General features: G+C 41.9%; 1 protein-coding gene across 6 annotated transcripts in view; it reads right to left on the bottom strand.

The window, feature by feature from the left end:
- Positions 1–26,420, bottom strand: part of kmt2d (lysine (K)-specific methyltransferase 2D) — a 65,258-nt gene that overhangs the window by 29,158 nt on the left and 9,680 nt on the right. For 3 of the 6 annotated variants that reach the window (XM_060938464.1, XM_060938461.1, XM_060938465.1), the window contains exons 10-29: positions 20,971–21,122; positions 20,713–20,862; positions 17,944–18,722; positions 17,707–17,820; positions 16,333–16,449; positions 16,127–16,231; positions 15,841–16,022; positions 10,404–10,568; positions 10,211–10,320; positions 10,049–10,090; positions 9,383–9,571; positions 2,803–2,988; positions 2,588–2,704; positions 2,236–2,493; positions 2,060–2,143; positions 1,856–1,930; positions 1,608–1,769; positions 1,430–1,514; positions 1,089–1,327; positions 913–986 (exon numbers count right to left, since the gene is read on the bottom strand). In XM_060938464.1, the coding sequence (XP_060794447.1) occupies positions 913–986; positions 1,089–1,327; positions 1,430–1,514; positions 1,608–1,769; positions 1,856–1,930; positions 2,060–2,143; positions 2,236–2,493; positions 2,588–2,704; positions 2,803–2,988; positions 9,383–9,571; positions 10,049–10,090; positions 10,211–10,320; positions 10,404–10,568; positions 15,841–16,022; positions 16,127–16,231; positions 16,333–16,449; positions 17,707–17,820; positions 17,944–18,722; positions 20,713–20,862; positions 20,971–21,122 (3,385 nt within the window). The remainder of the gene's footprint in view (positions 1–912; positions 987–1,088; positions 1,328–1,429; positions 1,515–1,607; positions 1,770–1,855; positions 1,931–2,059; positions 2,144–2,235; positions 2,494–2,587; positions 2,705–2,802; positions 2,989–9,382; positions 9,572–10,048; positions 10,091–10,210; positions 10,321–10,403; positions 10,569–15,840; positions 16,023–16,126; positions 16,232–16,332; positions 16,450–17,706; positions 17,821–17,943; positions 18,723–20,712; positions 20,863–20,970; positions 21,123–26,420) is intronic. The other 3 variants (XM_060938463.1, XM_060938462.1, XM_060938466.1) reach the window with 3 other exon arrangements.

Genomic DNA, 26,420 nt, shown 5'->3' with positions numbered 1-26,420 from the left:
TACGCAGGCTTGTAGTACTCGAGTGCAGAACTCGTGCCCTAATTTTAAGGACTCGTGACTCGACTCGGACTTGAGCGCTGATGATTTGGACTTGCGCATTAACTGCAATCGGATTCGTAAATTGGAGACAAGGACTCAGATTTTTTTCTTTATTTTTTGTAACATGCCATAATAATTTGCCATAAGACATTTAGAGTTACATTAATTTTTGTACTAATTTCGTGAAAGAGTGTCACACCTGCGCACCTTGGCGCGTGCATCAGATAAGACTCTCGGGTGCATTCCGGACAGCGTGCGCTCCAAGCGGACTCTCTCGCACGCGCGCACCGTAAACGATTCACACCTGCACAGGATTAAGGCGCAATCAGCACGCCTCTATAAAGACTGTGAAAACGCACTTACTTTGCGAAGTATTGAGTTGTGTTGCTGACACATTACTGAGCCTTATTTCCTTGTTTGGTTTCCTGATGCCCGAGTTCCTGTTCCTCGTTTTTGATTCTGCCGAGTCTACGATAGCCTGCTTGTGCCTCGCTCGATCTATTGCCTGCTTCACCGTTTTACAATTTTGCCTGCCGTTTTGGATTGTTTACCTGTCTTCACTTGTATTAATAAACACACCTTCTGCACTTACATCTGTCTCCCAACCATCTCTGACAGAATACTTCACACTCCCTGATAAAGAGAGACACATTCACCTGCTCATACATCATGTTCAGGAACAAACTAATGTTAACGGCGCTGAAACAGCCACCGTCAAATGGTGCGGTTGGAATCTTGTTCCCGGACTTGACCCGAAACTTTCTTTAATGACTTGGACTTGACTCGGACTTGAACCCTGGGGACTCGATACTGGACTTGGACTTGAGGTTCAGTGACTCGACTACAACACCGACGTTATGTTTATGCTCTTACCAAAAAGGGAGCCTTGTCAGGAGCTGATACTTTCCTCCAAATCTTCATTATCTGCTTGCAGCGGCTTGCCCAATCTATCAAAGTATTTTTAAAAAATAATTTTAAATAGCAAGAGATGACCATTTAATTTCAATTCTGTATATATGTTCTCATGTTTCTGTAAAATTATTACTAACCAGGGTAGTCTTGCTTGAGATTAGGGAAATTGATGTTAGCATAGAGTACAGGGGAAATCGTGGATAGATTTCCAAGTTCTTCATCTTTTTCCCAGCGCTGTAAACTTCGCTGATTGTATGACAAGCCATCTCCCTCCTGTTCAGTAGGAGTTGGAGGAGTAGTGGGAGTAGCTGGAGTGGAAGGTGTTGCCCAAGGGCTTTCCTCATCCTGTTCTGGACTAAAAATTCCACCACGATCACTGAGTAATAAATATTTATACATGTATAATAATATGTTAACTAAAAAAATAAATAAATACAAATGTTTCGCAACAATCAAAACACAATTATCCTGGCCTTACAGTGAATCAAAAAATGGGGACTGGGAAAGTCCTGGAAATGGCTCCATCATACTCGCTGAGGGCAATGAGCCTGATGTGGAAGCACCTGTAATTAAAAAAAAAAAAAAAATGTAACCAATCAAAGTCAAGCTGGACTCACAGGTACAAACTACCAGGTGTGGATTTGGTTTCATCTTACCAGGAAGGTTTCTCAGGGGCAAACCACTGCGATTACTCTCCCCTTCTAGGACAGGCCTCATATTAGTTTGAATTATCCCACTTAGTGCGCTCCCATCCGAGGGTCCAAGTACCTTCCGGAAGAATTGCTCAGAGTCTTGCTTTTCTGTCCCCTGTGGAAGACCTAAACCAGAAACAAAATATATATATTTCATAAAAACCATTAGCTACAAACAAAAACATACTGAAAAGTTCAGATGTAGGTTTTACCTCCATTTTTCTGCATGTTTGAAGCAGGTGTGTCACCTAAACTCTGATCACTGATAGAGGGTTGCTCTCCTGCTCCTGCAATTATTGAAATGCGCAAAAGCAATAAATTAATATTAAAGCGTTAAGGTTAAAATAACATTAAATATTAAAATATTCCACTGGTTTTAACATTCAAGTTCTGAGCTCTTCAGTTTTCCAACATACGTTTTATCTCTCCTTGAGGCTTTAAGCCATTAGCCTCTCGCTTAAGCTGCAGGGTTGGATCAGGTGCTCGGTTTTCAACCTCTACTACAACAGAGTGAATGTAAAAGGGTCAAGTTTACATAACGTGACAAGAATTACTATCAGATACCCAAAATTCCTCCTGAGCATTACTTTACCTGATTCTGAAGCTGTAGGTCTACTGCCAGCAGCTGGTAATGAGGGTCTTGGCATGCCCTGAGAATGTCTCTGGGCTGGCGGGGCCAGAAAAGCCCTTTTACTCAGGTCAAGCAACGTCTTTCCAAAAAAAGCTTCTTGCAGGTATGCAGGAAACATGTCTTCCAATTTGCTTTTCTTTCTCCCTCTACGCTTTTTGGCAAGTTCACCGTCTCCCTCAGCTGCCTTAACATCAGGTGGATCCATGTCAGGATGAGGGCCTTAAAAATACACATTTAGTCAGTCATTAACACCTTGGTCTAAAAATAAATACATGTTTATATGCTCGGCAGTTGAGAGCTGGTTTCCACTTACCTTCTTCAAGCTTTGTCTCTGTTGCCTGTCCTTCAGACACACCATCACCAGATGTAGACAGACTCTTTCTCATCCGTGTGTGACATTTTCTTTGCCGGACCATGAACCCTCCAATGCCTACAAAGGTTCAACCAAGTCCTTCAGAACTCATGTAACCCTTTGTGGTAATAAAGAAACGCATAACAGAATACCAAGATCACAGGGGCCACTCTCACCTGGCCTGTATGGTTTACGCTTCCTCTTCTTTCCTTCATCCGTTTCATCTGCTCCTTTAAGAGCATCGCAGTCAGCGGTCCCCTCTGTAGCTCCATCAACCCCTGGCTCCTTGTCCATACCACCTTCACGATCTGGGCTGCCAGGAGCTTCCAGTTTAGAGTCACACTCCATTGACTCGGCACAGCCTGAGAACGCAGATTTAGGTGGGGTTTACATTAGACCGTATCAGCGGATCATCAGATTAACGTTTTTAAAATGATTAGTGTGCACACAGCAACACCAATACACGATTCGCGTGCACACAGCAACGCCAATACACGGATACGCTCGGCTCCGCAGGCATCCTGCGCTCCAAATCACTCCGCCCTGAACAGCGAGTGCCCTCTGGAGGGTGCGCACTCCGGCCCTGCGCAGCTCACAGAGCGCGCGAGTGAAGTGCACGAGCAGTGATTCGGGACTGAGCCGCTGTGTGTGTGATCTCAGTGCATGTCGGGCATGCGCGTCACTTACCACTTGCAAGTGGAAGGATGGCAAGCCTAAAGACAAATCATAACTACACAATGGGCAGTATTTGCATCAGTATTTGCAGTATTTTCATACTTTTATACTCTTTAATGAAAGGTGATACAAGGCGGAAGTCCGCGCCGTTTTTCAGCAGTCGCGTCACATGACCAACGGCAGCGAATCAGGAAGGTGGATGTCACAGTGACGTTGTCCAATGACGACGCCAGCTAGAGCTCAGCACAGCGTATCCGCGTATTCTCAATGTTTACACAGCACCGGACCAGACATGATCTGGATTGAATACGTGGACCCTGGCGGATTCCCGTTTCCCGGCGTTTTAATGTAAACGGATAGTGCATCCGCGAAGAAAACGAGACAGATACGGTCTAATGTAAACTTGGCCTTAGAACGACTGCACCAAAACTAAATTTAAAACTGGTACTGAGGTAACAGGTTTCGTTAACTTATCTATTAGCAGGTCTAAAATATTACAACTACGCAGACAGTTACAAGGGCAAAGGTGGGCATACTTTGAAGACTTTTACAGTTCTGTCCAGAATCATTTTAGGAAAAAAGAATAAAAATGAGAGAAATTTAACTGCGTACTAACAAAAAGGGTTGGGAATGAGTTGCTGTCCCAAGTGAAGTATCTTGAGGTCTTGTTCACGAGGGATGGCAAAATAGAGCACGAGATGGACAGGCGGATTGGGGCGGCGTCAGCAGTAAGGCGGCCGTTGTACCGGTCCATCGTGGTGAAGAAGCGGAAGGCAAAGCTTTCGATTTACCAGTCAATCTACGTTCCAACCCTCACCTATGGTCATGAGCTTTGGGTAGTGACCGAAAGGATGACATCGCAGATACAAGCGGCTGAAACGAGCTTCCTCCGTAGGGTGGCTGGGCTCACCCTTAGAAATAAGGTGAGGAGCTCAGACATCAGGCAGGATCTCGGAGTAGAGCCGCCGCTCCTTCATGTCGAAAGGAGTCAGCTGAGGTGGTTCGGGCATCTGATTAGAATGCCTTCTGGGTAAGTCCAAGCCAAAAAGACCCAATAAATAGAAAATTGGTTGCAGCAATATTTTTATTTTAATGGTGGAAGTTACTGATGAAAAATATATGTAAATCTAAATTAGTTTTCAAAATTTCAGCTTTCTAGACCCAGAGGTTTTTTTTATTTATGCCGTTTTGAAAAATGACTAAATTAGACTAGAATGTATCCCCCAAATCCTCGCCAGGGATTTTAAATGCCTTTTTCTCAGCTTCTAGGCTACACAGAGGTTTGAAATTTGGTAAATTAACTCTCTACATGTTGCTAATCTGGGAGGAAAACATAGAGCCATCTATCTAGAAAATCCTGGCCATAGGTACTTCCTAAAAATGCTAAAAATTAAGAAAAACGCACTCACGAGTGGGGTTTAGGGCCCTAAAAATACTAGAAAAAAAATGTATTCATCTCCTGTCACTACCTGGGCTTATTATAAACCAGATCGCCTGGTCACTTCTATAATGGGAGCTCTCATATTTACAGAAACATGGCAGATTCAATTACATACTTTTTGTGGGGTATCATATCTTTAAGACCCTGAATGGAAATGTAGCACAGGTCTGCAACTTGGTAAACAGCTTCATTAATTCAATCACTACAAACATGTGAAGTGTCATCTTGTTATTTGTGCATCATTCTTTTTTCAATCCCAAATCATCCATTTTTAATGCCCTCAAATTTGTTTGTGTATTTAGAGAAGTCATTTTTAAAGGAACAGTCCACCGTACTTCCATAATGAAATATGTTCTTTGAATTGAGACGAGCTGATCCGTACCTCTCCGAGCTTTGCGCGACCTCCCAGTCAGTCAGACGCGCTGCCACTCCTGTTAGCAATGTAGCTAGGCTCAGTATGGCCAATGGTATTTTTTGGGGCTGTAGTTAGATGCAACCAAACTCTTCCACGTTTTTCCTGTTTACATAGGTTTATATGACCAGTGACATGAAACAAAGTTCAGTTACACAAATTGAAACGTGGCGATTTTCTATGCTATGGAAAGTCCGCACTATACCTTCTGCGCGCTTCGACAGCGCATTGATACCTTCACTCAGAGTTGTACCATTTTTTTTTTTTTTTAGACAGGGCGGACAGACCAGGGCATTCGCCCGCCTGGCCGTGCCCGACGAGGAGCGCTCTCGGCCGGCTTGGGAGGCAGACGGCAGCCCCTCCTGGAAGTGTGGTTTTACCATGGGCCTCATGAGGAAAAACGACAAAGTCCCAGTTTTACCATGGGGCTCGAGTTGTACCATTTTTTTTTTTAGACAGGGCGGACGGACCAGGGCATTCGCCCGCCTGGCCGTGCCCGAAGAGGAGTGCAGGTATCAATGCGCTGTCGAAGCGCCCAGAAGGTGTTAGTACGCCGGTCATTATAGTGCGGACTTTCCATAGCATAGAAAATCGCCACGTTTCAATTTGTGTAACTGAACTCTGTTTCATGTCACTGGTCATATAAACCTATTTAAACAGGAAAAACGTGGAAGAGTTTGGTCGTATCTAACTACAGCCCCAAAAAAATACCATTGGCCATACTGAGCCTAGCTACATTGCTAACAGGAGTAACAGCGCGTCTGACTGACTGGGAGGTCGCGCAAAGCTCGGAGAGGTACGGATCAGCTCGTCTCAATTCAGAGAAGAACATATTTCATTATGGAAGTACGGTGGACTGTTCCTTTAATATAGATTCTAATTAGTGATCAATCAAGGATTTAGTATTTTCTGTATGAGGAAGTCTCAGATGTTAGTGAAGGTAATTAGCCTTGAATTCTGCAAATGCTTTCACAATTTCTGTTTTACTTTGAGGACTAAGCTTATACTGTCGTGCCCTTCTGTTTGTGCCTGGTGCAGGGACCAAACACATTTTGGGTCTATATTATTAAGGAACTAGCGGTTAGTTCTATTTATAGAGTTCCAGCACCAAAAGTTTGTTACAAGTACTATCTACACTCGAGACTACAAGTTTGGATCTTGGAATAGGAGCAATGTTAAAGATCACTCAGATCTGAAAACAGAAAGGAAATATCAAATAAAAAGTGATATAATTTATATACATGTATTTTAAAATACTGGTGTATACATGATCTATGGAAAATTATAAATACTGATATAGTCTCGGTCAGAAATGCAACTGTCAGCAGAAAATACACCCAATATCAGTCATGACAAACATGAATAGGAGAGTGCTGCATCTGCGATCTTAAATTACTTTTTCATGGTCAAGTATTTAGTTATTTGAGTGATTCCACGCTTATGGGTACTGAAATGGGGACATGAACTTATTTTTAAAAATTCACCTAAAACCATTTCTTTTTTTACCATCAGGTCACAAAACATGTAATCTTTAATGAATGATATGTTAAAAGATAACTTTAATTTTCTGAGATGTAATAAAAACAAATTTATATGCCAAAGTCAAGCCTATGAGTTCCAAAATGATGTCTGTTACATTACTTCTGTTACGATTGTCCATCTCGCGTCTGTTACAAATTAATTACAATCTAGCTATATACCATGTTAATCTTATTGAAAGAATGTGTATGTTTATTCTACTACACATGTTTATTAATTATATTTGCTAAAACATCACCTTCCTATGTTTCAAAAAGTAATTCTACATTGTTAAAATTGAGAATATATATGTCCACAACACTTCTGTTACGTTCTGACTTTGGCATATAAATATGTCTTTATTACATCTCAGAAAATTAAAGTTATCTTTTAACATATCATTCATTAAAGATTACATGTTTTGTGACCTGATGGTAAAAAAAGAAATGGTTTTAGGTGAATTTTTAAAAATAAGTTCATGTCCCCATTTCAGTACCCATAAGCATGGAATCACTCATTTGTGAACTGTAGAGTACATGTAACAGCAAAAACAACAAATTCGAAGGCATTAGAAATGGATTCGGGATTGGAAAAAAGAGAATGATGCACAAATAACAACAAGATGACACTTCACATGTTTGTAGTGATTGAATTAATGAAGCTATTTACCAAGTTGCAGACCTGTGCTTCATTTCCATTCAGGGTCTTAAAGATATGATACTTTTTGTGGGGTATGTAATCTCATCTGTCATATTTCTGTAAATACTCTATCTAGAGAACTCCCATTATAGAAGTGACCAGGCAATCTGGTTTATAATAAGACCAGATAGTGATAGGAGATGAATACATCGGTTTTCTAGTATTTTTAAGGCCCTAAACCCCACTCGCGAGTGCGTTTTTCTTAATTTTTTAGCATTTTTAGGAAGTATCTATGGCCAGGATTTTCTAGATAGATGGTTCTCTGTTTTCCTTCCAGATTAGCAACATATAGAGATCTTGCATGTGACGTCACAGCCGATCCAGATTGTGACAGACGCCATCTTGTAGGTCAAACGCCATATTCCGCCTTCTACTTCTGGTTCTACTTCTGCTTTTACTTCTACCTTTTCTTCTGGAAAACCCTACTATATACAATTCTACTACAACGGCTGCGGCTACAAGCTCTCCCTACCTGTGCACGGTTTTTATGTTTTTTGTGTGTATTTTTGCGTGTTGTTCGTCTGTACCAGACTTCAATATCCACTACAACCGTATGGACTTACTGGACATTGGTTTCCAGCAGAAAATGACGGTTTGTAGCGATTTCCATCGCATGCACAACATTCCGGACGAGAAAAAAAACAACATTCCGGACGAGACCAGATTGCGAGACCAGCAGGGTCTCCGCGGATTGTTATTGGAAGCAAAGCGAAGGAGGCGGCGCCGGGAGCCGAAGCAAAAGCGAGGCTACAGGCAGAGCCGGCCTGTTGACTAAGCTCAGAAAACAGCTACTCAAATCTCCACTGCCAAGCCTCTACCTCTCCAACGCCAGATCCATGTAAACAACACGGACGATTTGGAATTACAGCTGGAATTACCTTATTCTATTCTATAATCGGCTGGTCAGTGCTATACTCAATACTTAAGTGACTTACCCATCCAGTGAGGATCATTTTCTTGTTTACAAGATGCCACATCTGAGTCGCTGACAAATCCTGAATTTTTGTAAAGAAAACTGTCCAGAGATTTATAAGCACGCAGTGCTTCACCACTGAACAGCGAGGGAAAGTTGATGAGGTAATCATACACGTCCGGGTATTCCGCTGGCAGTTCAAAATCCGGTTGTGAAAACTCCGTCCGGAAAGCCATAAGGGTCGCAAATCTGTAGATCGTTTATTTTAGACATATATCTAGTTATCTGTTCATTAGAAAAATGAGCCGTGTAGTCCGTCGGTTGAAATTGATCCATTCTGTACACGAGTGCAGCAGTATTCAGCGGTGTTTTTGACCGACACGATGGCGGTTGTGTACTTTCCGGTCACGTGACTGCAAGATCTCTATTGAGAGCTAATTTACCAAATTTCAAACCTCTGTGTAGCCTAGAAGCTGAGAAAAAGGCATTTAAAACCCCAAAAATACCTGGCGAGGATTTAGGGGGTACATTCTAGCCTAATTTCAGCAATTTTCAAAATGACCTAGTTCATTAAATACACAGAATAGGGCCCCGAAATTTATCATCAGCTCATATTTCACCAGTATGTATTACCATAAGCTCTCATAAAGAAAATGAATCTGGTGCTGCAACCACCATCTATCTGGTCATTTGGCATGGACCTACCCTCCTGGGCAACTTCTTTTGGAGGTTTTCCGGGCACGTCCAACTGGGAGGAGGCGTCGGGGTAGACCCAGAACATGCTGGAGAGATTATATATCTCATTTGGCCTGGGAGCACCTTGGGATCCCTCAGGAGGAACTGGAAAGTGTTGCTGGGAAGAGAGACTCCTGGAATACCTTGCTTAGCCTGCTGCCACTGCGACCTGACTTCGGATAAGCGGAAGAAAAATGGATGGATGGATGGACGGACGGACTAACAAAAAGGATTCAGGCATGATGAGCTTGCTTTATTTGCTCTCCAGTTTAGTGGATATGTGGTGACTGATAACCAGCTGTTTGTATTGGTACCTAGTTGTGAAATTTCACATGTACGTATTAAAAGATATTAAAAACATACCTTTCCCCTCCTCTCCATCACCATCGCCCTCTTTCAGTTCCAGGCCTTCAGGAGCTCCGTCAATACAGATGGTACCCAATCGGGAACGTCGCTGTCTGCGCTTATGCACTGGTGACATGGAAATACTACGCAGCAAAGCCATTCCTGTCTCTGTAAGCCAGACACCTTCCAGGCGGTAGATCTGTGGCTCTGGAGAGGAGATATTATAAATCATGTAAGACGTTTATATAGAATGGCATAATGCAGGGGTGATAGCGTTCTGGCGCCGCGCCGGATTTCCAGCGTACCGTGGCTGGGGAAAAAAAAAAAATCTAGTTCGCCCATTGTCCTGTGTCATTCTGAGATGCGCAGATAGACAGTAAAGGGAATTCGCATGATATGGAACTAGTGGGAAAAAAGTGCCGTCACGGCACGAATTAGAGGGTCTAATTCGTGCCGTGACGGCACTTTTTTCCCACTAGTTCCATATCATGCGAATTCCCTTTACTGTCTATCTGCGCATCTCAGAATGACACAGGACAATGGGCGAACTAGATTTTTTTTTTTCCCCCAGCCACGGTACGCCGGAAATCCGGCGCGGCGCCGGAACGCTATCACCCCTGCATAATGAGATGCATTCACCAGGATAAACCCAATGAAAAGGTATATCTAGCAAAGGAGACATACCAGGTTCCTTCATTTTGAAAGCCGACATCATCGGGGACTCCACTATAGAAAATGTATGAAGGCAGACAACACAAAACGGTGAACAAAAAACAAAACGCCACTGCACATTTCAAATGCAAATTACTTTACTCATAAAATCTTCACCAGAACAAAAAGACTCACCAACAGTTTTGGAAACATATGGAGTACAAGCTGTACAAGCAAAGCCCTCATCAGATGCTTGTTCAACCTCATCCTCAGTATAAAGACTCTCACAAACAGCATGTACCCATCTTCAAATAAAAGACCGCTTTAATTCAACGTTTTTGTTTCTAACATCAAATTACTGCATTCTTCCACTTATGACTGTATGTACCTGTCGCAGTACTGGCACTGGAGAAGCAGTTCTTCTTCCATGAAGTTCTCATGGCATACAGGGCATGTGACCAGACTGGCACAAGGGCCACAGTGGTTATAGTTATTCTGCCACTCGCAGTGAAACCCTGGTAAGCTGGCCCCACAATGCATGCAGCACACACACCTAACGCAAACAGAAAGGAAACAAACCCACTACTCTGGTTATGTCCACACCAGCAGTAACAAAGAACTGAAAACACTTTTACCATTGGACAACTCAAGAAGTCCAGATGCCCTGGACAAGCAGATTGTCAGATCCGGGTTGTCAGTTTTTCATTTCCCGACAGACCAGTGACCCATCTGCTGATCAACCCTCGTTCATATTAGCTTTTGCTGCTACACAAAAATGTTTAAATTTGCTATGCATTTCTGGATGTACTCCAGGTGGTTCATGTACGTCCTACGCTTTTCTAAATCCTACCTCCTACTGTACTAAAGGAGATTATTCTATCCACATTCACTGGATATGAGCAATCGCACGCTCTGGTTGGCTACTCTACTACTAGGCTATCAGCTCATATACCGTGAATAGAGAAAAATAAAATGGTGGAGTGTTTTGCTGAACCAACTGAGGATGAAATAAAAACTCTATTCAACCCAAAAAAAACCCATTTTTTTTTATATATTACACACACACAGGTGTTTCAAAAAATTTGATATCATTTCACAATCTAAAAACTTTGCCAATTTTCACTCAATTGACCTCAAATTTTAACAGGTTAAAATTTTATGTTTAAATGTTTTTAACATCTTTTTAGGTATAGAAATGGCATTGCTTGGAAAACAAAAGGCGTTGTGTGTGTTAGAGTACGCTCGAACACAGTCGAACAAGACTGCAGCGTGCATTTACGAGAGAATTCTCTAAAAATGCACCAACTGCAATGCAGATTTGGACATGGCACAAAAAGTTCAAAGAGGAAGGCTGTCTCTCTGTGTCTCTGTGCCTCAGGCGGTGCACATATTGAAAATTTGTGAAATCGTTCATGGAATCCACATACCTTTGAATTTCTCATTCAAATTTTGAGGAATAAATCTTACGCTGCTCAACATTACACCTGTTCAGTTTCAATTGCCTAGACTATGTAGGTTCTGGGATATTTACATCTCAAATATCACATTTTTGGAAAACACCCTGTATATCATATTTTATATACGAGATATACAGGGTGTTTTCCAAAAATGTGATAATATTTGAGATCTAAATATCCCAGATATATATATATATATATATATATATATATATATATATATATATATATATATATATATGAGTGATTCCACGCTTATGGGTACTGAAATGGGGACATGAACTTATTTTTAAAAATTCACCTAAAACCATTTCTTTTTTTACCATCAGGTCACAAAACATGTAATCTTTAATGAATGATATGTTAAAAGATAACTTTACTTTTCTGAGATGTAATAAAAACATATTTATATGCCAAAGTCAGAACGTAACGGAAGTGTTGTGGACATATATATTCTCAATTTTAACAATGTAGAATTACTTTTTGAAACATAGGAAGGTGATGTTTTAGCAAATATAATTAATAAACATGTGTAGTAGAATAAACATACACATTCTTTCAATAAGATTAACATGGTATAGAGCTAGATTGTAATTAATTTGTAACAGACGCGAGATGGACAATCGTAACAGAAGTAATGTAACAGACATCATTTTGGAACTCCTAGGCTTGACTTTGGCATATAAATATGTTTTTATTACATCTCAGAAAATTAAAGTTATCTTTTAACATATCATTCATTAAAGATTACATGTTTTGTGACCTGATGGTAAAAAAAGAAATGGTTTTAGGTGAATTTTTTAAAATAAGTTCATGTCCCCATTTCAGTACCCATAAGCGTGGAATCATTCATATATATGAAATGAAAGTATTTGATGGTAAGAACATATCTTTCTTTTTTATTTTCAAGAATTCATGGACGCAAATGGCGCGCCTTTTGGCGGATGCCGCCTTTTTCACGGCTGTCTGGGGGACTTGTGTGAATCGTGCAGATCCGATGAGTTTTGGTTTTTTTTTGGGGGGGAGGGGGCGTTGGAGTGTCTGATTATAATTTCATCAAAGTAAATTCTGTATTAAAATTACTAAATAAGCAAATGCCGTTACAGTCCATGAAACATAGGAAGTATGAGAAGAAAACAGTAAATCAGAAAGCTGCGCACGTAAAGCCAATTACATAACTTACGTTAGACTGATGGAAATCCTTGCGCGTGCAGTGAAGTGCAGCCAGCAGCAGATAACGGTGCGCAGCCAATTGGCTTTACGTGCGCAGCTTTCTGATTTACTGTTTTCTTCTCACACTTATACTTCCTATGTTTCATGGACTGTAACGGCATTTGCTTATTTAGTAATTTTAATACAGAATTTAATTTGATGAAATTATAATCAGACACTCCAACGCCCCCCCCAAAAAAAACTCATCGGATCTGCACGATTCACACAAGTCCCCCAGACAGCCGTGAAAAAGGTGGCATCCGCCAAAAGACGCGCCGTTTGCATCCATGAGAATAATCATCATCACATTTTTCACAAATTGCTCCTGTCATTTCGCCGGTTTGTTTACATTCATTATCTTTAAGCATTAAAATTTGTTGAATTTTTTTTTTTTTTTAGACTGGTTCAAAAGCTAAAAGTTGTTTGAAAATTTCAGAACTGAAATGTCTAAGGAAAAATTAAATGTCTAAACCTATTCTATACCTCGGCATGACAGCAAGACGGCACTTTCTACAAAAACACACAACACTAAAGTCAGGTCGTGCAGCCATTAATAGGTTTTTAAGAAGGCTGCCTAAGAGGAAATTATTTTCTCTGACGTTTTGTATAAAGTTTTTATTTATCGAATTTGCAAAAAATAAATAAATAAATAAATAAATAAATAAATAAAAATGCTCTCTCTCAAAATCCAGTGAATGTGGATAGAATAAAACAATTATTCCGCTCAAATCTTGTCGTACATAGCTTATAGCCAACTCGGTGCTACGCGCCTCGTCGGCTATCAGCTCGTGTACGACTCGATTTCGTGGAATAATTGTTAAATATCTGAGAGTTAGTACAGAAAGTAAATTGCATTAATATGAACTGCTGCGATTATATTTGAGTGCAATATTGAGAGAATTAGCGAGTCCACATGCTCAGTGGACTCGCTAAATAATTTATTTGTCCTCTCCTGTAAATTAAAAGGAGAACTGAAGGCAAATTTTTTATTATCAAAATTCTATTTCTCATTTTATTAAATACAGGAATGCATTTTTGAGAGCTATTTTGTCGCTGCTATATCAAGTTATGAGTGTTTGAAATATGCTCTGTAATATATCAGTCCATATGTCAAAGCGATGGCCGTAAACGAGATTCGTCGAGACCTGTGCGAGACATCGTAGGAAGGAAGTAAAACGTACAGCGGAAATCAAAGTGACCGACCCCGTGTCCGAAATCGCTCACTTGTTCACTACTCTCTATATAAAGAATTACTATATAGAGGACTATATAGTGAGCTCATTGGTAAAACGAATAAACACTTTCAGACTCTAGTCCGTCGCGCTGGTATTTACGTCGTTCCTGTCGCACAATTAAAACATGTCAGATCAGTCGGCTGGTGGGTTTTCAAAATAATAAAAACATATGCATGTATTTTTGTGATAAATCCATATTATACTGAGCGCATTTCCCACATTAATCAATACAAAGTCCCTGCATCTTTCAGTTCTTTTTAAATCAAGGTTGAATACTTTCTTCTTTGCCGCTGACTTTTATTAAATCAAATTTGAGACTTTTAATTTGATTTCTTTCAGCGTGACTGCAAAAAAAGACGTGCGCGCCCTCTTTCGAATGCTGATGTAATCAAGCCGGAAGTTTTGTTTGTTTTGATAACAATCAGGAAAGTTTGAAAAAAGTAGGCAGTAATCGTCATTGAAACTCATTTTTGTGCAATATTTTGTTTGGAAAACGGTTTTCAAAATGGCACCTGGCTGACACTTCACGTTTCGAAGTCTCGCACAAGTCTCGTGAAGATCGCGCGGATAAGCGACACCTGCCGTGGACCAAACGAACTACATTCAACACGGCTAAAAACCGAATAGGTCGATAAGTCTTATCTCATTATCTGTAGCCGCTTTATCCTGTTCTACAGGGTCGCAGGCAAGCTGGAGCCTATCCCAGCTGACTACGGGCGAAAGGCGGGGTACACCCTGGACAAGTCGCCAGGTCATCACAGGGCTGACACATAGACACAGACAACCATTCACACCTACAGTCAATTTAGAGTCACCAGTTAACCTAACCTGCATGTCTTTGGACTGTGGGGGAAACCGGAGCACCCGGAGGAAACCCACGCGGACACGGGGAGAACATGCAAACTCCGCACAGAAAGGCCCTCGCCAGCCACGGGGCTCGAACCCGGACCTTCTTGCTGTGAGGCGACAGTGCTAACCACTACACCACCGTGCCGCCCAGGCCGATAAGTATAATATTTAATTGCAATTAGTTGCCAATATGAGTCACGATATAAGGTTACTAAAAGCGAAAACGTAATTGAATAACACGGTAATTAAGAAATAAAGCAAGTTTAAAAATGACTTCAGTTCCCCTTTAAAGGAACAGTCCACCGTACTTCCATAATGAAATATGCTCTTATCTGAATTGAGACGAGCTGATCCGTACCTCTCCGAGCTTTGCGCGACCTCCCAGTCAGTCAGACGTGCTGTCACTCCTGTTAGCAATGTAGCTAGGCTCAGCATGGCCAATGGTATTTTTTGGGGCTGTAGTTAGATGCGACCAAACTCTTCCGCGTTTTTCCTGTTTACGTAGGTTTATATGACCAGTGATATGAAACAAGTTCAGTTACACAAATTGAAACGTAGCGATTTTCTATGCTATGGAAAGTGCGCACTATAATGACAGGCGTACTAACACCTTCTGCGCGCTTCGGCAGCGCATTGATACGGAGCTCAGATATCAATGCGCTGTCGAAGCGCGCAGAAGGTGTTAGTACGCCTGTCATTATAGTGCGGACTTTCCATAGCATAGAAAATCGCTACGTTTCAATTCGTGTAACTGAACTTGTTTCATATCACTGGTCATATAAACCTATGTAAACAGGAAAAACGCGGAAGAGTTTGGTCGCATCTAACTACAGCCCCAAAAAATACCATTGGCCATGCTGAGCCTAGCTACATTGCTAACAGGAGTGACAGCGCGTCTGACTGACTGGGAGGTCGCGCAAAGCTCGGAGAGGTACGGAGCAGCTCGTCTCAATTCAGATAAGAGCATATTTCATTATGGAAGTACGGTGGACTGTTCCTTTAAAGCTCACTAAAATGTAGTCACTTGACATAGCACATAACAAAAAGCACTTGTGAGAAACAAGCAAGATACCATTTGCACTTCCAGCCTCCCTTTGGCACTGTGTGCAGCGGCGGATCCAAGCAGTAGGTGTGATAGCTGACGTCACAGTCATCACACAGTAGTAACCGTGATGGATCAGAAGCCTTCCCACACACCTCACAAACAATACACTCAAGACAACGCCAGCCTTTTCTTAGCATCATCTTTGTGATCTACAGAGGGAATGGGGGGGGGGGGGGGGGGGGGGGGGGGAATAAATTCTCCACATGAGCACAAACTACAGCTGAAAATAACATCACGGTTATGACCTGCTTACCTTGCTGTTTACACAGTATGGATGGTAACACTGGGAGCATTGAGCACAAGCTAGCAGCTGACCTTCTACACCTCGCCCGAAACTGCCACACACAACACACATGTCCTAGGAAGCAGAGAAAGAATGCCTTGTGAACCTAAAGTGTCCTGAACATGCTCCACACAACAACAAGAAGAACCAAAAAAAAAAAAAAAGCTATATTTTACCTGCAAAAGAACGAATTTATCAGTGCTGGAGAAAAGCACCACTGTATTCTGCATTGTATCGTCCTCCTCCTCCTCCTCCTCTTTGCTCAGTCCAGTGTCTGCCGCGTTCAGGGTTTGCTAAAAAGATGACAAAAAATTGTTTCGGTTGGACATGTAAAACTCGTGTGTGGTTGACCTCATTTTCTGTGTCGAATCATTTTTGGCTGAGCGTATGCCATTAAAAGGTCTGGCCTTGCAAATTTATTTGAGAGAATCTGAAACTAAGACCAGGATATTCAGACCAGGATAGTTCGATAGTTCACTTGCTTTGGTCCGAACCAAATGTTTTTTTTATTTTTTCATTTTGGTGCGGTTCGCTTCCACACTGTACATTTTAGTAAGCGGACCAAAATCTGTCAACAAAGCCGCGCGCCCTGAGGTCGTTCAGCTATTGGTCAGAGACGACACGCGCACAAAGCGTTAAGTTCAAAAGTAGTCACGGAGGATAGCGCTGATGAGCGCACATCATGTTGTGACAGTTCTGGCTCTTCACGCAAGTCGCTAGTACCGCCACTTTTTGAAAGAATGTCCCTGACGGAGTTTCTTCACTTTTAGCCGACATTGTTCTGGGGAGCGCGTGAACCCCTTCTCCTTCATTTTCTCACTGAATACAGCAAACACGTCAGCATTTTTGCGTGTTCTCTCCAAAAGCTCAGATATGTGGACATCTGCCCATATATCCACAAGGGTACGCGTTTCTTCCTCAGCCCACGTTGCCCCCTACTCATTTTTTGTACTCTGTAGTCTAGCCTACCACTGGTCTGAATGACTGAACGACTGTTGTAAGGTTCCCTTGACAACCGAAACAGTGTTTGCGCTTTGCGGTGGAGTGTCAAGACTCTGTTTCCCATAATGCTCGACAAACGACGGAAGCTCCCGAGGTACAAAAAAGCAAAACTGCCGGATTAGGTCCGGTCTGCTTTCGCACCTCCAAAAGGTCCGCACCAGGGTTCCTTTGGTCCGGACCGAGTCCGACCTTGCAGCTCGGTCTCGGTCCGCTTGTTTGGTCCGGACCAGAGTTCGGTGGTTTGTATTCAGACCAACCCAAAAGGTCCGGACCAAAGGAAATTTGGTTCGTTTGGTCGGGACCAAACAACGTAGCTGTGAATACGCCCTAATATTCTGTTAATTATAGTGCATTACCCAACACTGAATTCGCTGTTAAAATTAAAATAAATAAATAAATAAATAACCCCAAAAACTTCAACATATTTGACACAAGCTACATACACAAACTGAACTGCTCATTTGGTTACACAGCCAATGACTCAAAAGGAATGATTCAGCATTGACTTTAAAGTAAAGCAATATAGCATAAACATGAGAAAAACTCACTATGAAAGCATCAACGCAAGAGGCCATAGCTTTGAAACGTGATCGCCCTCGCCCTCTTCCGCTCCCTCCACCTCGCGGCCGTCGCCTCCCTGGGAAACCACCACCCCTTCCCTGCTGTATCATCCATCAAAAAAAAAAAAAAAAAGCCATAAATGTGTATTTTCATACATGCAAAACTATGCAGTCATATGCAAATTATGACGGCAATAATATACAGATAGCATAAAAACGTTCTACCTGCTTCACTCTGGAGCGACCTGGAGATCCTCGTCGCTTTAACTTCTCTCCATCAGACTTGAGAGGGTCAAAGGGCAAAAACTCATCGCTCTCGGTGAGCAAGGAATCGGAGCGCGCCCTGCCTGCTGGCACGACACTAAGGTCCATCTGAGAGTCCACCTCTCCTGGTGAGCCGAGGAAGCCGCTGCTACTCTCATCGCCGTGGCTCATGTTAGACATCTCATCCAGAAGCAGTTCTGACTTGATGCTCATTTCCTGAGCATCAGCCTTCTGCTTTGGAATATCCTCGACCTGACTCTCATCCTTGCAGTGCGTCTCGTCTAACAGCTCTTCCTCTTCTTCGTCGTCCTCTGACTGACCTGCTCGGTCATCTGTGTCAGAGGCAGAGGGTTCCACCTGAGGAACAGGAGGAGAAGTCCTGTCCGATACCTCGTTCTGCACCTCCGAGATGTCCATTGCAACAGGTTTCACTTCATCTAAAACAGCAGGAAGAAGAATCCGAGGAGGTGGTGACGAGGAAGAGACCAGAGTAGGTTCTGTGACCGTAACGTTCATATTACTACTCAATTCCTTTCCCTGTCTACTGGCTTCCTTTTGTAGCCGAACATCTTCTGCATGGGGCTCTGCCACTTTAGGTACAGTTTCCAGCATAGTGTCGGTGACCGGGTTCGCAAGACTTTCCTCTGTGGCCTGAGCTTTAGGTTCATCCTCCATACCAACAGCACCATCAGCAATAGATTCACTACAGCCTTGTGTGACTCGGCTGTCATCGCCGACACCTGTTAAAATGAAAGCAGATAACATCCAGCACAGTGACGTAATGTGTCTGCCCACAAGATACAACACCGAATAAAATCAATTTATGAAAAGCTTAAAGGGGAGCTGAAGTCATTTTTAAACTTGCTTTATTTCTTAATTAACGTGTTATTCAATTACGTTTTAGGTTTTAGTAACCTTATATCGTGACTCATATTGGCAACTAATTGCAATTATATATTATACTTATCGGCCTATTCGGTTTTTAGCCATGTTGAATGTAGTTCGTTTGGTCCACGGCAGGCGTCGCTTATCCGCGCGACCTTCACGAGACTTCGAAACGTGAAGTGTTAGCGCTGCCATTTTGAAAACCGTTTTCCAAACGAAGTATTGCACAAAAACAAGTTTAAATGACGATTACTGCCTACTTTTTTCAAACTTTCCTGATTGCTATCAAAACAAACAAAACTTCCAGCTTGATGACATCAGCATTCGAAAGAGGGCGCGCGCGTCTTTTGACAACCCCTGTATCCGAAATTGCTCCCTACTCACTATATAGGGCACTATATAGTGAGTTTGTCATTTTGTAGTGCTGTCTGAAACCTTAGTCAGGATTATTTACATCCTATAGAGTGCACTCAAAGTATCCCACAATGCATCACGAAAAGTAGTGTACAACCAATGGTCACTAACCAAAGCAACATATCCCAACATGCATTGCGGTCGCGCTGAAAGAAATCAAAAGTCTCAAATTTGATTTTATAAAAGGCAGCAGCAAAGAAGAAAGTATTCAGCGTCATCTCATCATCTCTAGCCGCTTTATCCTGTTCTACAGGGTCGCAGGCAAGCTGGAGCCTATCCCAGCTGACTACGGGCGAAAGGCGGGGTACACCCTGGACAAGTCGCCAGGTCATCACAGGGCTGACACATAGACACAGACAACCGTTCACACTCACATTCACACCTACGCTCAATTTAGAGTCACCAGTTAACCTAACCTGCATGTCTTTGGACTGTGGGGGAAACCGGAGCACCCGGAGGAAACCCACGCGGACACGGGGAGAACATGCAAACTCCGCACAGAAAGGCCCTCGCCGGCCACGGGGCTCGAACCCGGACCTTCTTGCTGTGAGGCGACAGCGCTAACCACTACACCACCGTGCCGCCCCGTATTCAGCCTTGATTTAAAAAGAACTGAAAAGATGCAGGTATTTATTAAATGTGGGAAATGCGCTCAGTATAATATGGATTTATCAGAAAAATACATGCATGTGTTTTTATTATTTTGAAAACCCACCAGCCGACTGATCTGACACGTTTTAATTGTGCGACAGTAATGACGTAAATACCACCGCGACGGACTAGAGTCCAAAAGTGTTTTTTTCATTTACTCACTATATAGTCCTCTATATAGTAATTCCCTATATAGGGTGTAGGGAGTAGTGAACGAGTGAGCGATTTCGGACACAGGGTTGGTCACTTTGATTTCCGCTGTACGTTTTACTTCCATCCTACGATGTCTAGCACAGGTCTCAACGAATCTCATTTATGGCCACTGCTTTGACATATGGACTGATATATTACAGAGCATATTTCAAACACTCATAACTTGCTATAGCAGCGACAAAATAGCGATCAAAAATGCATTCCTGTATTTAATAAAATGAGATGAGAATTTTGATGATTAAAAAAAAAAAAATTTGCCTTCAGTTCTCCTTTAAGTCCAAGGCCTTATTAGACAACTTCCAAAGCGTCACAATTTCACTGTACGAATTCCATTACAAAACATTTCTTACAATCTAGTATCTGGCTCATGAAAAGGTGTGCCAAGGATGAAAAGACTGCCGTCTTCAAGCAATTGAAATTACTGACGATTACATTTTGTTCTACACAAAGAACGTCTGTGGCAACACAAGCACCACTTTGACTCCAATCTGGGATTTCTATCGCAGGGCTCAAATATTTCTCAAGTAGAGGAAAACCATGACTCGTGCATGCTTGCTAAATGATTACCTGAAACCCTGGCCACAGAGGTATGCTCTTGAGTAGAGTCTTGACCACCCAGGTGTGGCTTAGTAAAATCCACAATCTTCTCTTGATGTGATCCCTCTTCCGTAATGCTCTTGTGAACTTCTTCCATTTCAACAAACTCAGCTTCTGCTTCTAAGTCAGGATACACACACTACTTACATGGACATCACAAAAAAAAAAAACAAGCAAAAAATCCAATACTTCGCAGAAAATCCACAAGCTAGTACAAAAAGTACATACCCAACTCCATGGGCTCCTCTGGATCTGTTTTTTCGTCCACCCGTGTAGATGGCAGCTCCGTTTCAGAGACAGTCTGCGCTTCTCTGCAGATAATGCAGATGCATTTTTCATCTGGAGGTTCTGAGACTGAGGCACATTCACTGTGTACCCATCTATAAAAGGAAATTTTTATTAAGCATCTGAGGATCGGATTCACCATTTTATCACCTGATCAAATCTTTCTCTTTTTTTTTTTTTTGCTTATGTAGTCATGCAAAAGAAACAGAATATCGCCTTCAACTTTAGAGTTAAAAAAAAAAGCAGAAATTAAAATAATTTCTACCAGACTACTGGCTAACCTGTGTCTTCACTGCACACCACCAAGGTACGTAATCCAATTGTTAAACATCAATCTCTGTACTTTAAAAGCATGCTGTTCTGAATATTACAATTCTGAAAAATACAGATACAGTCCCTCCATTAACCCCCCCCCCCCCCCCCCCAAAAAAAAAAAAAAAAAAACACACACTACAAGGCCACCTATCTAGGCCTGTCACAATAACAAATTTTGTTGGATGATGTACTGACTCAGAAATTATTGCGATAAACGATATTATTGTTGACATCTTTTCAAGACAATTTTATGCCACTAGTAAAATAATAATAATCATGCAAATACACCCTTTCAAAGAACAGTAAACTTTAATTCAGTCAACTTATTCAATTCAACAGTGGAACGTAAAAAATATATATAAATCAAACAAAACCACTCACAACAAAAACAATACATAAAATACAATCCATGGCTCTTAAAAATTGCACTTACGTAAATATTAACTTGGCACAGGGTAATAAAAAGACAAAGGCATTCTTTTCTTCACAGGCAACATTCCGCCAATCCAGTTTCTCAAAGATTAGCACCCAGATAAATAAAAAGTGCAAAGTAACAATGTATTGCCAGCTGTCATTTGGATAAAAGTAACAACAATTAGAACGAGATAGCATAAACGGAGCAACGTGGTGTTGTCTTTTCCCCATTCAGTGGATACCCTGGCTGGATAACTGTTGCATGCTGGGAGGCCCCACCTCTGACAGAGAGCCGTGTGAGACGACAGAAAACAGCGCGGCGTTTTATTCAGTCAATGGGTCAAGCTAATACTCTGGCGACTTCCCTATGTAGATATACAGCACGTAAATGGCAAAATCGCGGTAAAAAAAAAAAATTACCAAGTTCATTTTCATTTACCGTATGATGAGTCAGTACAGTGAACCCTCGCTATAACGCGGTTCATCTTTCGCGGCTTCGCGGATTTTTTTTTTTTTACAGTGCATTGTGTTCAGAATCCTGATTGGCTAAGGGACTGTAGTCTAGAAGTGAAAAAAGTTGATATTGGTCTTTCACTTACACCAGTGTCAACCGTTTCCGTGCCTCGTCTCTGTACAGCCTGCCAAATTTACGTTTGCAATTTTTTTCCATGCCAAAACCCACAATGTCGACGAAACGTCCTGCACCGACAAAGGCACCTCCAGACGCGCCCAAAAGGCAGAGGAGGATGCTAACTATCGCAGAAAAAGTTAAACTTTTGGACATGCTGAAGGAAGGTAGAAGCTATGCTGCTGTGGGGCGCCATTATGGAATAAATGAATCTTCGGTTCGTTCCATAAAGAAGGAGGAAAATAAAATAAGGACGACAGCAGCAATAAGTTTTAACAAGGATGCAAAAAGGGTTGTGACTGTCCGCAACAAGACCATCGTAAGGATGGAGTCTGCTTTAGCTTTGTGGATTAAAGACTGCAGGAAAAAGAACATTACGCTGGATACCAACGTTATCCGCACAAAAGCTAAAAAAACTTTATGAAACCTTTGCTGACAGCGATGACATTCATGACAGCGAAGAGGAGGAGGATGTGGATCTCGGGCCATCGACGAGTGCTGTTCACGCAGTATCAAGCCCATTTAATGCCAGCAAGGGCTGGTTTGAGAAATTTCAGAAACGTTTTGGACTTACCAACAACTACCCATAACTATGTTCTTCTCTCGGAAAAAAACACCTGCACCACAGCCTTCAGCAGAAAATGACGCTACAGCGGAGCGGAGTCAGGACGAAGAGGCACAGTCAGAGGGACTGTGAAATACGCGTGAGTCGCAATGTGTCTAACCTCGTATTCATTATTAAAAATATTATTTTACAGTATTATTATTTTAAAAGTATTAAAAACTGTCATAGTTATTTGCAAGAACGTTTTTTTTTTTATTTCTTAAACAAATGCTTTACATTTGTATTGTATAATAGTTGTAAAAAAAATAAAGTTGACTATTTCACGGATTTCGCCTATCGCGGGTCCTTTTTGGAACGTAACCCCCGCGATAAACAAGGGTTCACTGTATATCGAATATCGCGACAGGCCTACACCTATCCAGATCATCTAAACAGAGTGAATGCAAGAGGCAGACAATCGTCATATCATTTGTTTCGGTGCCCTTCCTGACACCAAACCCCCCCAATTTATCCAGGCTTGGGACCGGCGCCCGATTGGACTGGCTTGCCTGCCCCAGTGGGTCCAATTCCTCATCTTTTAACATTCAAGTATCTGGGTTCAACAGTGTCAAGAGATGGTGAATTGGATGAGGAAGTAACGCATCGAATACAGTGCAGACAGAGAAATTGGAAAAGAATGTCAGGAGTGTTGTGTGACTGGAGAATAAGTGCAGGTGTGAAAGGACAAGTGTACAAGTCAGTGGTTAGACCAGCGATGCTGTATTGAGGTATTTCACTCACGTGACCAAGTCACGTGATGCCGCCATTTTGGACGGCACGCTTAAGTCCTTCAGTGCAAGGCGGTATGAGATGGTGGAGACCTTTGCGCGTTTTAACAAGAAAGTAAGCTGTGATTCGTGTTAAATTGGATCCGTCTTTTATCATAAACACTACCCAGCCTTGGTATGGAGCCAAGGTTGTCGACAGAAGTCAACAATTTGATGAAGGATGACCCCAGCAGTTTGAAACGCTACAAGGTAGGCTATGTTCACAACACTTTCTTGTTACTCGGGGGATCCGAGATCCCCTGAAACAGACATGAGATCCCTTGAAAACATGATTTGGGAAATGTTGGGGGGGGGTCTCTAAAATATTGGCAAAATGATGTTTATTGACATAGCAATCGTGCGTAACGGGAAGCGTTTGCATATCCGAAGTGTTGTGTTTACTTGACAACGACTGCTGCTGCCAGGTTGGTTGTTGAGTAGCCTGACTGTTTTTTTTTCCTTGCGTGTGGAATCATTGTTGACGCGAGGTTGTTTTTTTAACATGCCAATCCGGACACGATTTCCCCTGATGAGTTATGACTTCAGACGCGATGCGTGTGTGGAGTCCGCGTGATATGTGCGTAAGATAGGCTTCTCATGTGTTTGGAGATCCGCGCTCTTTTTATTTTCTTTTTTTCTTCTCTTTCTTTCTTTTTACGTAATTTCCCTGTTTATTTCTGTCCCGTTTCTTTCTAGCCTCTGTTATTGCGTTTTATGTCTGATGTCACTTTATCTACTTGTTTTGTAATGACTTGATACTTTCAATATATATAAAAAAAAAAAAAGATCCGCGCCCTGAGACAAGCGCAAGTTGGCTCCCAATCCTGTCTCTTCATAGCTGCAATCCGTTTGGCCCTCTTGTCTGGGTCAGTAGGAAACCGGTAAAAGGAGCGTCCTGCACGCTGTCCCTGTCTGTTGTGGCAGCCCACAGCACAACAAGCAAACACCATGGTTATTTATAGACCGCTTACTGACAAATTAATCGATTCTAGGTGTCTGTAACACGTTTTTTTTCAAGCTGGTTCTCCCTCTCTGTCTGCAGCGTTAGTATGTAGCTTGCCGTCCAAAATGGCGGACACCGGGGCGTCACGTGACCCTGTGACGTCAGGTGAAATACCTCAATTCAGCAGAAACATGGCTGGTGAAGAAGGGTCATGAGAAGAAGCTGGATACCACGGAAACGCAGATGCTGAGGTGGACGTGCGAAGTGACGAGGATCAGAAACGAAAGAATGAGAGGGACGATGAAAGTGGGGAAGAGATGAGAGAAAGTACAGGAAAGGAGGCTGCAGTGGTATGGTCATGTGAGGCCAGCCTTAAAAAATTTTGTTGGCGGTAACCCAGCCGGGTATTTAAAAAAAAAATAAACAACACACACACCTTTTAGGCCTGCCAAATGGCCCCTTATCGTCCACCGTACCCGTACTGAATGTTGCCAAAACCAATACGTGTAGCGCCTAGCCTAGCGATTGGTCCATTTGACACGGTGAAAAGAAAGCCGCCGTCTCATTGATTGTTCAGTGTTTGCTAAAATGGTGTCCGACGACCATGCCGACTGCGAGTTGTTTTTAATATCTATAGCAGTGAATAACACTAAAACACACAACAAAATGGTGTGCGTTGATTGTTCTAAACCTTTCAAAAACGTGTTCATAGAAAACCTATACAAATATCAAATATCTGTATAGACGAGGATGCTGATCTAAGTCGCGTACATGTTTTCGTTCGCACACATGGTACAAGGGGGACCGCGAAACCTACTGCCGCTGCTGATGAACTAGAGACTGACTCGACTTCTTAAGTTTCCAATTTAACTCTGTAGTTTAGATGCAATAACTGCTTCAGTATTATTTCTGCAGATACTACAATGTCAGGTTTGTGACATTTGAGACGTTAATGTTATATATTTGTCGGACACTGATTGTTCCTGGCCCGATGTAGTGTTAGAAAAAGTTGTTCAGTGCAGATCTATAGTTCTTGACATTAAATCAAACCCTCCATTTAATATAGATATCGGACTCTGTGTTGTGTGTCACACGTTAGTGACATTTTGATAAAGTTATGAACTTGCTCTGGGTCAGATATTACATTTTTCTAAAGCATTATCAGATTATTTGCATGTCAAATAAAATTATTTGCTGTAAAATGAATTACACTGTTGCAAGGCTTGTAATGTGTGGGGTTTTTATACGGCCTGTCTGGAAAAAAAAAAAAATTCTCCCCGCAAATACCTGATCTTGAAGGGGAAATTTTTTTTTTTGCTGCCTACCTACTGGAATTTTTCATACCATGTTACCACCAACAAAAAATGCATTAAGGCTGGCGTAATGAGGAAGGAGGAGGAGTATGTTGGCAGAAGAGTGATAGACATGCAGGTGGAAGGAAACCTAAAATGAAGATGGTTAGAAAGTATTAGAATAGACTGAAAAAGTATTAGAAAGATCTGTCTGGATAAGAAGTGAGCAATCGTGCAGTATGGATTTGAAGAGACTTGTCAAATCCATCGACCCCACATAGAAGTGCGAGATGATGTCAGTAGAAGCAGAAGCAAGATGCGGAGGTTTCTGAAGTGACTAGCATGTTTAAGCAGATGCTGGAAAAATGTCAATGATTTTGCTAAAGCGAACGGTTTAGCAAATAAAATCTTTAAAAAGAAAAGGCACACT

This window comes from Neoarius graeffei, chromosome 13 (assembly GCF_027579695.1).
Source record: "Neoarius graeffei isolate fNeoGra1 chromosome 13, fNeoGra1.pri, whole genome shotgun sequence".
In the NCBI taxonomy this organism is placed as follows: Eukaryota; Metazoa; Chordata; class Actinopteri; order Siluriformes; family Ariidae; genus Neoarius; species Neoarius graeffei.
The sequence above is the reverse complement of the archived record's forward strand: the minus strand, read 5'-3'. Positions and strand labels throughout refer to the sequence as shown.